At 45.9% G+C, this 12,956-nt stretch overlaps 1 protein-coding gene across 1 annotated transcript in view; it reads left to right on the top strand.

Annotated features, from left to right (window-relative positions):
- Positions 1-7,320: 7,320 nt before the first annotated feature.
- GRIP1 (glutamate receptor interacting protein 1) overlaps positions 7,321-12,956 on the top strand; it is a 335,638-nt gene continuing 330,002 nt past the window's right edge. Inside the window, exon 1 of the mRNA XM_042791892.1 lies at positions 7,321-7,513. Within this exon, the coding sequence (XP_042647826.1) occupies positions 7,459-7,513 (55 nt within the window). The 5' untranslated portion in view covers positions 7,321-7,458. The remainder of the gene's footprint in view (positions 7,514-12,956) is intronic.

Genomic DNA, 12,956 nt, shown 5'->3' on the forward strand with positions numbered 1-12,956 from the left:
AGGAAACGTTTCTTAGATTATTGTGTAAAACTGAGTCCATCTGTTCTGTCCCTGTAAAGTGTCAGTGGCTCTGACTCAGCTCGAGCCTTACTTGAGGCACTCCTGACGCTGCACACTGGTTGTTTTCCCTCCTTTCATCTCACTGCTGTTCATTCCAGCTGCCCTCTCTGCTTGCCAAGAGCTCGTAGAACAGGCAGATGTTCTGTGAGGTGCCGGATCCTCCACAGCGTAGCTCTTCAGGTATAAGGCGTATTCAGGAGGGGTAGGATCATATCAGTGTTCAGACCTGAGATGACAAGCAGTGGCTCCAGATCTTCCATCCCAGGAGGCGCATAGATTTCATAAGCTTGCACTAAGCTCTCCAGGAATGGGACACTTATGCCCTGCAGTGGAAACAGTTGCCCCGTAGAGCTGGGCAAATTGCTCCAAATTCATGACTGGTTCAGTACTGGCAAGTCATTATTTCTGGGCTAGCAAGAATGCGTGAGACAATCAATCGTGTGGCTTATGTGTGGATAATGGGTATAACTAATTTGCCTGAAATAGCAGCTGGCTTTCCGATAATGGGCTTCCCAAAGTGTATGGAGTGCCATTAATAGTATTCATGGCTGCAGGTCATTTGCCAGAAAAATAAGTAAATACATTTATCAGAATTCAGTGCAGACAAGCATCAAAGTGAGGTATGCAAGGAAAGCGCATGAGGAAAGCATATCCACATTGGGAATTTCATGGGCCAAATTGAGTTTGTTTTGCATGGGCTGTTCTCTCGTACTATGCCTTCTGGAGACACCAGAGCGAACCCTGACAGGCTGCTGAACGAGGAGCCCAGGAGAGCCGAAAGCACAACTGGCACCCTCTAAACACTTGTGCCCCCACCCAGGCAGCATGCTGAGAACAGGCAGAATCATCACGCCAGGAAAAATAGCTTTGTGAAGTTTACCACTCAGGTTATCTGTAATCCTTATCTTTTTAAGGAGAGATTGTCATTTACATGTCTGGTCTCTTATTTTCCCTGTCGCTCCATGGAATCTGCCTTCGATCATGGAAGACCAAGGGAGAAAGAGAAAATACATGACCTGTCCCCAAAACTGAAGCAAAATTCCATTTTACTAAATGCAGTATCCTTGATGATAACAATCTCATTGGTCACAATGAAATCAGAAATCATTCCCTGTGATGCCTGCATCAATAAACACAATGAACAGCAGTTACCAGGGTCTGGATTTGATTTATCCAGGTCTTCAGTCTTTTCCCTAAGCCGTACTTACCCTGGGATGCCTCACAGCCCATTCTTTTCTGCAGGCTGATCTTGAGCTTTTAACTTCCTGGGTTGCTCCCAAAGCTGCATTCCTTTTCTCCTGCAGGCTTTATCTCCTCCCTGTAGAACTGAGCTTGACTGTGTTGAGAACCGTGCCCTAAAAAAAAAAAAAAAGCCTTTCCTATGCTGACCACAGAAATTAAGTAGAATTCTGGAGCCTTCCTCCAGGCAGGCAGCAGAGCACTGAGTGATAGGTATCACGCAGTTTGGTGCACCTGAGTGGGACCGTGCAGAGGGTTGTGATCAGCAGCATCAAGTCCAGCTGGAGGCCAGTCACTAGTGGTGCACCTCAGGGGTTGATACTGAGACCAAAGCTGTTGAACATCTTTAATGACCTGGATGATGGGACAGAGTGCAGCCTCATCACGTTTTCTGGTGACACAAAAGTGGGAGACGTGGATACACCAGATGGTCGTGCTCCATTCAGAGGGACCTCAACAGGCTGGAGAAGAGGGCAAACAGGAATCTCATGAAGTTCAGCAAAGGGAAATAGAAAGTCCTGCATTTGGGGAGGAGTAATCTCATGTACTGGTACATGCTGGGGGCTGACCAGCTTGAAAACAGCTTGGTAGAAAAGTGCCTGGGGGTCCTGGTGGACACCAAGGTGCCCATGAGGCAGCAATGTGCCCTTGTGCCAAAAGCAGCCAGCAGCCTCCTGGGCTGCATCAGGCAGAGCGTTGCCAGCAGGTCGAGGGAGGTGATCCTTCCCCTCTGCTCAGCCCTGGTGAGACACACCTGGAGTGCTGGGGCCAGTCCCGGGCTCCCCAGCGCAAGAGAGACATGGACTTACTGGAGCAGGTGCAGCAAAGGGACATGAAGATGGTTGTGGGCTTGGAGCACCTGACACATGGAGGGTGAGAGCTGGGGCTGTTCAGCCTGGAGAGGAGAAAGCTCTGAGGGGGGAATCTCATCCGTGTGTATAAATACATGTCTGGGGCAAGTAAAGAGGATGGAGCCAAACTCTTCTCAGTGGTATCCAGTCAAAGGCCAAGAGGCAATGGGCACACACTGAAATACAGAGAATTCGGTTTAAGCGTAAGAATAATCTTTTTTACTGTGAGAGTGGTGGAACACTGCCAGAGATCAGAATGCCTGCAGTTTGTGAGGGTCATTCATGGAGTTTTTGTACTGTCAGTAATTTGGGCACATTGGCAATGTAGATGCATTGGTTAGGGGCTTAAGTGACATCAAAATTCATTAGGTACTTTCAGACACTTTTGAATGTTTTCCTTTATATCTGTTTTAGCTTCTTACTCATTGAGACATCTTTTGCAAAGATTAGAGTTTTAAGTAATTCCAGTTTTTAAAGTCCTTTTCTAGTTATTGCTCTAATTTTATTTATACTTTAATATCAGCACAAAAAGGCAGCAATAAGTCAGACTATTTAATATTTGTGTAATTTGCTTTTTCATTACATTGGTCACTGTGTAGCCCTTTGTAACTGATTTACAAAACTCATTGTTGTGCAATCAAAACAGTTGTAAGCACTAATTAGCAAATTTTATTTTAGCAGCGCACAAAAAATCATAATTTCGAACTTGGGTACCTATATCAGTCCAGAGGCTAAAGCCTCAGCATACTGGGAAATGGTGTCCCTTTGTTTTGGGAGGGGTTACAGAAGCAAGGAAATGCAAGCAGGTAGCCCTGGGAAGTCTACTGTCTGGTGGGGTCTGTATGTCTGTTTGGCACAAGGATGATGATGTGACCGAGAGTTTCCAGATCATCTTCAGCTAATTGTTTGGTGTAGATCAAGGATCTGACATATAACCTTAAAAATGTCTTCTAAAGGAAAATAGAGACAATCTTCCTGCCTCCTCAAAACATTAGACATCTAAATCCAAAGGCACACAAACATATAACATGGACAACAGGTAGAATGCACAACCCTCAAACACAGCCTATAAAACTCCCACCTTCCCTTTTGTTATTTGGAAGGCTGTATCTACCAAAGTGCTTATTTTTAATTACTTAGGTGCCCAAATTTCTGATACTGAGCACACACAGAATTGCTGCCAACTTGTCTAAACTAATTGTGCTTGTGTTTTATCTGATTCCTAACTCTGTTTGAGACTGACAGACCAGGTAACCTGAGTCTTAACTTCCTGAAGGGCCCATTTCCCCAGGCGGGCTCAGACCTCCTCCTCTCCTGTTGAAATCCGCCAGGGTGCCAACGTGAGAGATTCACGGGGCCACAAACAGAGCAAGCAAAAGGGACCACATCTTCTGCACTGTCCTAAGGTCGATATTCCCTGGTAAGGCTGACAATAAACGGCTACTGCTCTGTGGCAGGATGCCCTACTATTTTTTCTTAATATTTGTTAATAAAAGTGCTAAAATGCATCTAAAAAAAAATCAATTGTTGGTATACTCCTTATGTCTCGTCTATGAACTTCTTGATCTGATGTTCAGCAATGCGACAAATAGCTTTCAAGATAAGGCACATTTTTAATAAAAGGAAAAGAAAGAAAGAGAAAATAAAAGAGTAGTGTGCAGGGAAGATAACGCTGCATAGAGTACACCGCTGGTCTGCCCAGTGCTCAGTTCTAGCAAGACTGATATCACTTTTTTAATGAAATCAGACCACATTTTAATGGTATTTTTTTTTATTTTTATTTGCAGGATATAGTCTCCTTGCCACTTTCGAAAGCTCTTTTCAATCATAAACGTGTGTGCAAGCATGGATAGTGAGTGTCAGTCACTGAGTGAAAAAAGCGAAGTTTAAAGACCTAAAAGCTGAGGCATCTCTTGTAACATAGAGGTAATTGTTGGTGCAAATCTGCAGTTACATTCCAGTCCACTGGAACTGAACTCTCAGCACCACCATCTGCATATTTCTCCTACCTGGCTTTTAGGAAATCAATAAGAACAATAAATTAAAAAAAAAATTCTCTTTAGAACACTCACACAACAAAACCTTTCGTTGGGAATATTATACTTCTCTTGCTTTGGATTAATTCAAGGGTGTTGCACATGCTTCAGATGACCTCCATGCTGCAGCGTCAAGTAAGAAGAAGGGGTACTTCCTTGAAAATCAAGATTCAATTCTTTAAAATTCTCTGGGGGAAAAAGCTGTAGGCAGAAAAGAACCGGCAGGAAGTTTATGTGCTGCCAGTGTGATACATTCACCATAAAATGCACATCTAAGTCAGGTGACTGCTTTCTTGCCTTGTGTTGGGGTACGCAGAAGCAGTTGTTGAGTGTAAAACAGCTCATGTGAGTAAGAGAATGCAATTAAATTAACTGGAGCCAGGCACCCGTGCAAGCTTTTCCTGTAGCACAGAAATGGGGAATTAGAGTGTCACTGCCTAAAAGGATTTATTTGTAAAGTCTTGCATAATACAGAGAGAAACATACATATTCCACTCAATGATGCGAATATTGTCAGCTATTTAATATGTAGTATACTTATTCCTGAGAAGCCAGTGGTATTTAGGAAAAATAGGACTTATCCCTAATTTTGAAGCACATTTCTGGAGCAAATCCAAACCATCAGCTGGGATTTTATGACTCCAGCAGGACCCTGAAAAATCCCACGTTCAGTCCTAAGGAATTTTTACTCACATTCAAAATGATGCCACTATAAGAAAAAAAATAGCTAGAAGATGGCTTATTGTGTACTGAAGAGTAGGGCAATTTACTACTTTATTCCTCTGACCTGCAATTTTGCAGAACTCCAGTGCTGGCAAAAAAATCAGCTGGAGGATCAGAACTACAATGTTGAGGCTCAATGTTTGTATTTTTTTTTCATTCATAATGGAAAGCCTAGGAGTAAAAGCTGGACATCAGAGGTAGTAGGTAAGATTTAGGTCATGGATGACAGGCAATCATCTGAAGTTTTACTTCATTCCACAGCACTTGAGAGCCCAGGTTTCTTTTAAGAAATGGCAAAGGTTAGGAGAGTAAGTGCCAAAATATTTTTTTTAAAAGTAGCTATATGGCTTCTAAACCACTTTATTGCCTTGAAATCTGTTTCCTGGCTATGTGTTCTCCAGCAACTCTTCGGATGGTTTTCAGCACCTGCTCCTTGGGTGGGTGCCTGCTGGGCTGAGCAGCCCCAGAGTCTTGTCCCTCCCCAGTTTCCCCCAAACCTGCCTCAGGCAGTGCAGTTGCTCTGCCTGCACACCCCAAAGGCATCTTCTGCAAGCTTTGCCCTGAGAGCAAAGAATCTGGCTGGATATCTTTATTTTATAATGCTTAGAAATTCACATACATACTCGCATTTTTCTTTAGAAACAGCAAAGAACCGCTCTTTACCCCCAACATTATTTAAGTAAAGGGACTATGAAAGCAAGAAGAATATTAGCATAAACATATCTCTTATTTGAGGAAAGGACATGAACCTGTGGTTTAAAGATGCAGAAAATCCAAATTTAGTGACCCCAATAATAATGAAACAAAAATATCAGTGTTGACATGATTCAAACCTGACATAAACCCAGACTGACACTTCTGACTTGGTAAAATGTTTTTGGTGTGTTACCATCGTGCCGTTGGATTTTGTTCTAGATCATGTATCACCTGTCCTCTTGCAGGCAGCAAGAGATTTGCCGGCAAAAGCGACTCTTTATGATATACTATTAATTCAGCAGAAATCCGGGAGATGCCTGCTCCTCGTTTGGATCCCACCAGTACTGCTCAGGGATCCTGCCACGCGCCGCTGCAGCATCACTGATGGCGGGACCACGGCCCACGTGCAATCGAGGAAAATGCAGAAGCTGCAGCTCTCACCGGCGGGATTTTAATCAAGGGGTGTTCATCAGTATCAAGGCACGCATTCTGCCCGACGCACTGGCACGAGTCAATGCAGAAAAATGCCATGTCAGGAAACTGTTGTTACGTTTACAGCTGAAATTAAAACCAGGAAACCCTTCAAATCTTCATCTGAGTGAAGGATTCATGTGTAGTTGTTTGACCATGTAAAATTACACAATTTCTATAAATATGAGGAAATGACAGGCAATACAAAAATAATCACCACGTAACTGCTAGGCAAGACGAAGCTCATATAGCAGTCCACCCCCAGAAATGCCTTGGAACAAAAAAAGCTTAACTTACATTACGATGATTATTCTAAAATAACATTCAAACCTGCCACTTTGAATTTTTATAGTTTGGTGTGGGGTTTTTTGTTTTGTTTTGGTTTGGTTTGGGTTTTTTTCCCTGAAAAAAAAAAATATTTAATAGCCACAGCATTAGTCTCCTATTAGGACATGGCTGTGTCAGAAATAATTTTAGTGGTAACATTCGATATTTTTTGGTCAAAAGGTCGCAAGGAATTGGCTGCAATGATAGAAATCCGACCTGTCACAACCGGGTCCTGGACTCTTTATGGTGCAAATTCCGGTTTATTTGATCAAAGGGGGGGTGTCAGTGCCGCTCCTCCGGAGCCTGCCTGTGTTTTTTAACTCTTTCTTTCCGCGCTTTCGCACACGTGGGCGCAGGCAGACCCGGGCGCCGCGGCGGGAAGAGGACGAGCCCGTTTTAACGCCGCATCCCTGAGGCCGGAGGCACCGGCAGAGGCGGGACGGTCGCCCGCGGCACCAAACGCCGCTCCCCGCGTCCCGGAGGGGCCAAACCCCACATCCTGCCGCAAGTGAGGGAGACGGCGACCCCGCGGCCGTTAACACGCGTGTCACAGCCGCACCCCCCCCCCCCCCCCCACCCCTCGCGGCGTGGGGCACGGCGGAGCGGGGGCTCCGAGCCCCGGCCCCGCACCTGGCGGCCGCCCCCGCCCCGCCCCGCCCCGCCGTGCCCGGGCCCTCCATTGCGGGGCCGCTCGGAGGGCCGGGAGCCCCTCCGCGCCTCCCCCCCGTCACTCCTGTCCCCGGCTGAACCGGGCGAGCCCGCCCCGCGCCCTCCTCCCTGCCGTCCCCCAAGCTGGCGGAGCTCCACCGCCTCCCCTCCCCCCGTCCTCCCTCTCCCTTTCCCTCCTCCTCCTCCTCCTCCTCTTCCTCCTCCTCCCCTCCCTCCCACGGCGCGGCCGCCGCCCCTCCGCCGCTGCCCGCCCGGAGCCGCCGACTTCCCCCACCGAGCGCGGGTGGCCGCCGCCTCGCCTCGCCCTGCCCTGCCATGAGCCGCCCCCCCCCGCCGCCGCCGCCGCCGCAGCAGCCGCAGCAGCAGCAGCGCTGAGCGCGGGAGCCATGCCGGGCTGGAAGAAGAACATCCCCGTCTGCCTGCAAGCCGAGCCGGAGCGAGGTGAGCACCGGGGCGGGGGGGGGGGCGGCAGCCACCGTGAGGGAAGGAAGGGTGTGGGGGGGGTAGGGTTGCGGCGCACCCTTGGGTGCCCCCTCCGCCCTCCATCCCCGGGACGCGGCAGCCGCCCGGCGGCCCCGCGCCTTCCATCTTGCTCCGCCGCGGCGGCAGGAGCAGGGGGCGTGCGGGCGAGGGGGGGAGGGCGGCGGCGGGAAGCCGGCACCCGGGGGGCCGGGCCGTGGAGGGGGGGGGACACACACGCACACGGGGCTGGGCACCGCCGACTCCGCGCCGGCAGCAACTAACTTTTTTTTTTTTTTTTCCGCGGTGCCGCCGCCCCGCGCTCCTGAACCCGGGGGAGGTGGTGGGGCACGGGGGCTTCGAAGTGACTTCGCGAAACTTCCCTGCGTGGGGTTCTGCCCCCGGGGCAGCCACTCGTGGCGGCGGGGGGACGAGGCTGGACCTGTCCCGCCCCACCCCGGGGGGCGCCGGCACGGCGGAGCCGCGAACGCCCGCTGCGAACCGGCAGCGATCGCGCCTCGCGCCCGCAGGAGCTGCCCCCGGCCCCGCCACCGGCCTCGGGTCCCCAAACCCGGCGTAAAGCTTCGTGCTGGCGAGGGGCGGGGAGCTTCTGGTCACTTGTCAAACCCAACAGTCTGTTTATTCTGGTAAAAAGGTAACTTTGCCATTTCCTCAACGAGGGGGGGGGGGGGGGTGTTTGTCATGTCACTGCTCCAGGCTCTGTGAGTCGAAGGGGGAAAGGCTGGTACAACATTTACGCTTGGGAACTTTAAGGTATGCCCGTCGTCTGTTATCTTTGATTCACAAGTCATTAATTCTGTGGTGGCGGATGGTGCCCCGAAGTGGGGTGTTTGGTTTTGGTCGTGGCTGTGTTGTACAGACAGCTGTACTGTTAGGGACAGAAATTCACCGAGCAGTAAAAAGGAGGAGGTTTTGTTTGCTGTGTGGAAGGAGTATCGTACCCTTGTCTTGGAGGTGGAGGTCCATTGCAGAACGGCTGCCGTGCTCCTGACTAGTAAATCCTATCCCTGCTGGGAAGTTCATTGCAAACAGGACATCATAAAAATAGGGGCTGAAATGGGAGCAGGTATTTCAGCTGTGAAAAGCTAGAGTTTTAGTCTTTCCTCTTAGTAAATACCATCATTACTACAATCTGTGGTCGTACTTCTTTATGTCAGGAGTCTGTGCAGCTGAGGAATGGCAGAAATAGGATGGACAACAGTTGTCAAAATATATCAGATGCTTTTACAGATGAGGAAACTTTAGAAAGGGTCTAATCTGGCTGTGTCAGAAACTGGAAAGATGTTCTCATTTCATTCTGCATAAAGGTTTTGTTGTGAGCTGTAGCATGCAGGCTTGTCTTGATCCAAAGTAAACAGTGGTACTGGTTTTGCTCTGATGACTTTAATGCCAGTTAGATTTGTTAACAGTTCTTATTTATTTGTATTTTCTATTTAATCTCTTTCATTATGAAGCTGGATAGATAGTCCTATCAATGATGCTTTTCTTTATTGTATTTCCACTGTGCAAATAAAAAAGCTCTTCTGTGCCTAAAGTAAATGATTACCTTCTAAAGTATGTTGCATTGCATATTGCTCAAGTTCAGCTAGTAATTTAGCAGCATTCCAGTTACTGGAACTTTTCTACTTTAGGCTTGGAAAAATATTAAATGGTCAAAATAGTTAATCAGTGTTTAATTTAAGTCCTTGAGTATGAAGAATAGATGAAATAAAGCTTTCAAACTAGCCAGAAAAATGGCCAGTGCAGTAATGAAATGAAGGTGCATCTTTAGCTTATGTAGGAGTTTAGTATGGCATTGAGTTAAAAGGCAATTACAGTTATAGTTAAATTCTGGTTCAAAGCCAATTGTGCTAACATCCCCCTCTGCTGTTTCTAGAAAATATTTCAATTCAGTTACTCTCAAACACTCTATGTACATTGTGCTATCAGAAGACTTTGCTGTTATTTTAAACATTGTAGCCGGTAATTTTCTATGATTTAGGTATGGAGCAATACTGGATGTGAAACATTTAGTAACACAAATTGTGTTTATCATGTATACAAGCACACTCATATATAGGATATAAGATTTCCATTTATACATCCATCCAAAATGCATATGTGTATTGGCTGATGGTACTTACATAGAATAAGAAACATTTAATGCGTGTGTATTTTCTTTGATTTTATGTACCTGTAATCTGATTGCTTAAACTGGTGTTTTCTTCTAGTGAGAGGAGCTAGTCTTTATTCAACCCCATCAACACCAGCAGGACTAACTAGTAGTGATTTTGCTGTTTAACAACATAAAACTGTTCATTTAGCTTGGTACTGAAGTTTCTTGGTGGTGGATATTCCCAAAACAGACTATAAAAATTAAAAAACCCCCACAAAACAACACCCAAAAAACCCCAGAAGAAAACCCATCCACAAACCAAGCAAAACCTCAGAAAACAGGTGAGTAGCGAAATAATTGCGGCTCGTCCATGTGCCTCCTGCTGCCTTTCCTCTTCAATCTCAGCTTTATTGTATCCACAGTTCATACCCACCTTATTTGTCATAATAAACAGCAATGTGCAGCTTTAATTTCAAGTGTAGTTGTAGCAGCAGGTTTGAGCTGGAAATGAAGTTGTTCCTGGAGGTGCTGGGAAAACAGGGAAGGCAAAGATTTTCCTATGGTGAGCCACAAGTACTTTGTACAGAGCATCTTTCCCAGGCTTTTTCCCCTCAAACCTCACAGGCTTCCTTTTAGACGTTCCTCTGGAGCTCTGCGTCCTACACACGCACCTGTACAGAGCTGATCAGGCCCCGATGTACTCAGCTGTGGAAAGGAGAGAAGTTGTGGGTGCTAACACATGAGCCTTGAGAGGTGGGTGGATTTGTTAGAAGGGATGTGGGGGCTGCATGGAAATCTCACTGCATCCCCGAGGCACGGTGGAGTGGAAGGTTCACTGGGTACTGATACTCCTGTCTCCTTCCAAACCGACGCAGCATTGCTTCGGGGAGCACTTTAAGGCAGTTGCTTCTCCCCTGATGCTCAGTTCATCTAGCACGGCAAGGGCTGGATGGCGGGACTACTGCAGCAGTGTGTTTCTGGTGTGAGGGCTCCATTAAAAAAAAACAAAACAAAACAAAAAAAAAACCCAAACAAAAAAACACCAACCAACCAAACAACCCCCCCCCCCCCCAAAAAAAAAAAAAAACAGAACAAAACCCAACCTGTCTGTGGAGTGGAGTTTTGGTGTTTTGATGTGAGGAACTGTTGGGATATTGCAGTCCTGTCCTTGTGCAGACATACTGGGTTTGTTCCAAGCAGGGTTATTTTAGTGTATCAGTATCCTTGTTTGCCCCTTCCTTGCTTCATAGTCCCCTCCTTTCCATGTTGAATGCCTACTTCAAAAAGTCCTTAGCTCAGCCTGTTTTCTTCGTTGTGCATACAAGTCATGTGCTGAAATGGAGGTTAACCAAAAACTCAACAAAACTAGAATTTTGCAAATGGAAGTTGACTGGCCCTACTGAGATTGAAGTAGCAGAGATGTTGTCAATGCTGTTGGCTCACCTTGGCAATAATTGATACCCTAAGTGAAGGAGAATAACCTGGGTCAAGCACCAGAGCGTGCGTGTGAGCGTAGGGTTTAGTATTTGTGAGAGTGCTTTGTTGTGGAGAAGATTCTCTTCCACAGGGTGGCAATCAGTGGTATTTCAACAAGTATTTTTAGCTGTCTTCACTGCGGAACTCACGTGGAATACTTACAATGACTAAAAAATCATATTGTGTTGGGTTTTTAGAGGCTAAAACTGTATTTAAAACGTGAAGTGGATAGCTGCTTTTTTGTGCATACTGCAGCACAGTTACTGGGTTTCTACTGCTTGCTCTGTAGCCGAGCCCTGCTCTGCAGTGGCTGTGCCGCTTCTGGCTTCCTCCGCCACAGCTGTCACGAGGAGTCCTCTCCTTCAGAGGACAGGAATTGTGCTCTGTGTTGAGTAAAAGAACCTTAACATATGCCTGATACAGTAAACCCTGTCATTTCAAAAATGACACGTGAAGACTTACCAGTATAAGAGAGTATCGTTAAAATTCAGGTCACATTTCTCCCCTCCCCAATTTTGTGCTTAAGATGCTAAATCAAATCTTGTTATAAACCACCTAAACCACTTTTTGAGGTGACATCTGAGCAAATACTTTGAGAAAAATGTTCCTGGAATTAATTTTGTTCAATATCCCTTCCAATCAAGTTAAATGAAGGCATTTTATGGAACTCCTGTTTCAACTTTATAGCTGATCAAGTTTGACAGGAGTACAGAAAATAGTATTTGTGTATCTTGTATGTTCACTATGGGACTGCTTGAGATCCCTTAATGTACATGGTTGTTAATTTTAAGAATGCATCTAAGTATACTCTGGTCTTGATTTTTTTTTTTTTTTTTTTTTCCCAAAAGGTATTATGCTTTCCACAGTTGTTTTACCTCTGTACCGTCTTAATATGGTATTCCAGTTATATCAAGGAAGAAGGGAAGACTCTTTTTATTTTCTGCTTTTCTGTCTGTCTTCACAGTGCTTGACAGTCAGGGAAATTAGGTGTACTGTAGGAAGCATTTTAAAGGAAACATTAGGAAACGTTTTAAAATCCAGGACTGAAAAAAAAAAAAAAAAAAAAAAAAAGCAAGTTTTTTGTCAATCCTGCCTCAAGTACAAAGCTAGCGTGTTCTCATGGAAGATGTTCTGACAACAAGCATCTATCCCTGAGGTTACTGTTGCATGAGCTTGTCTGCTCATCTCAAGCTGAAAGAGAATCAGTTTTTCAGGTAAGGAGGAGATACAGGCCTGTTATTGAACTTCATTGTGTTATTGTGACTTAGCAATTTACATCTCATCAAACAAGGCCATTTTAACAGAGGATATGCTTCATACTCTTTCCAGGTTCAACTTAAAAGATTAGTTTGTATTTTTGACACAAAAGACTGAGGATAACTGTTCACTGTCTTTAAACTCTGGTCTAATAAGGCAAGAGGATCTCTTCCTTGAGCTTAAGTGGGTCCTCGGAAACTGAAGAAAGAAAGAGCTGGAGACCTAATGCTTGCATTTAGCTGACTGATTTGTAAACTTTGGGATGTCAGAAAAATTTGAGATTGGAAATGTTGTGCAAAGGCTTTCTTTCTTTGTCTGTTTTCTTACTTGTGTCACATGCCTCTTGAAAAGTGAAAGTATTAACCAGACGGCAGAAAACCTTTGTGAGGAGAGGATGTGCTTACAGTGGCAGTGCTAAGGCTCAGGACTGGGTGTTGGGGGCAAACATTTAGAGGGGTACTTGGAAGATCATCTCTACCCCAGTGAAGGCATTGGCCAGACTTAGTGTGGAGTCCAGATAGATAACTAGTGAGTTAAAATTTGAGACATTTGATCAGTTATGCTGTGCAAAGCAAA

The sequence above is a fragment of the Tyto alba genome, unplaced genomic scaffold (genome assembly GCF_018691265.1).
Source record: "Tyto alba isolate M040663 unplaced genomic scaffold, T.alba_DEE_v4.0 Super-Scaffold_2, whole genome shotgun sequence".
NCBI lineage: Eukaryota > Metazoa > Chordata > Aves > Strigiformes > Tytonidae > Tyto > Tyto alba.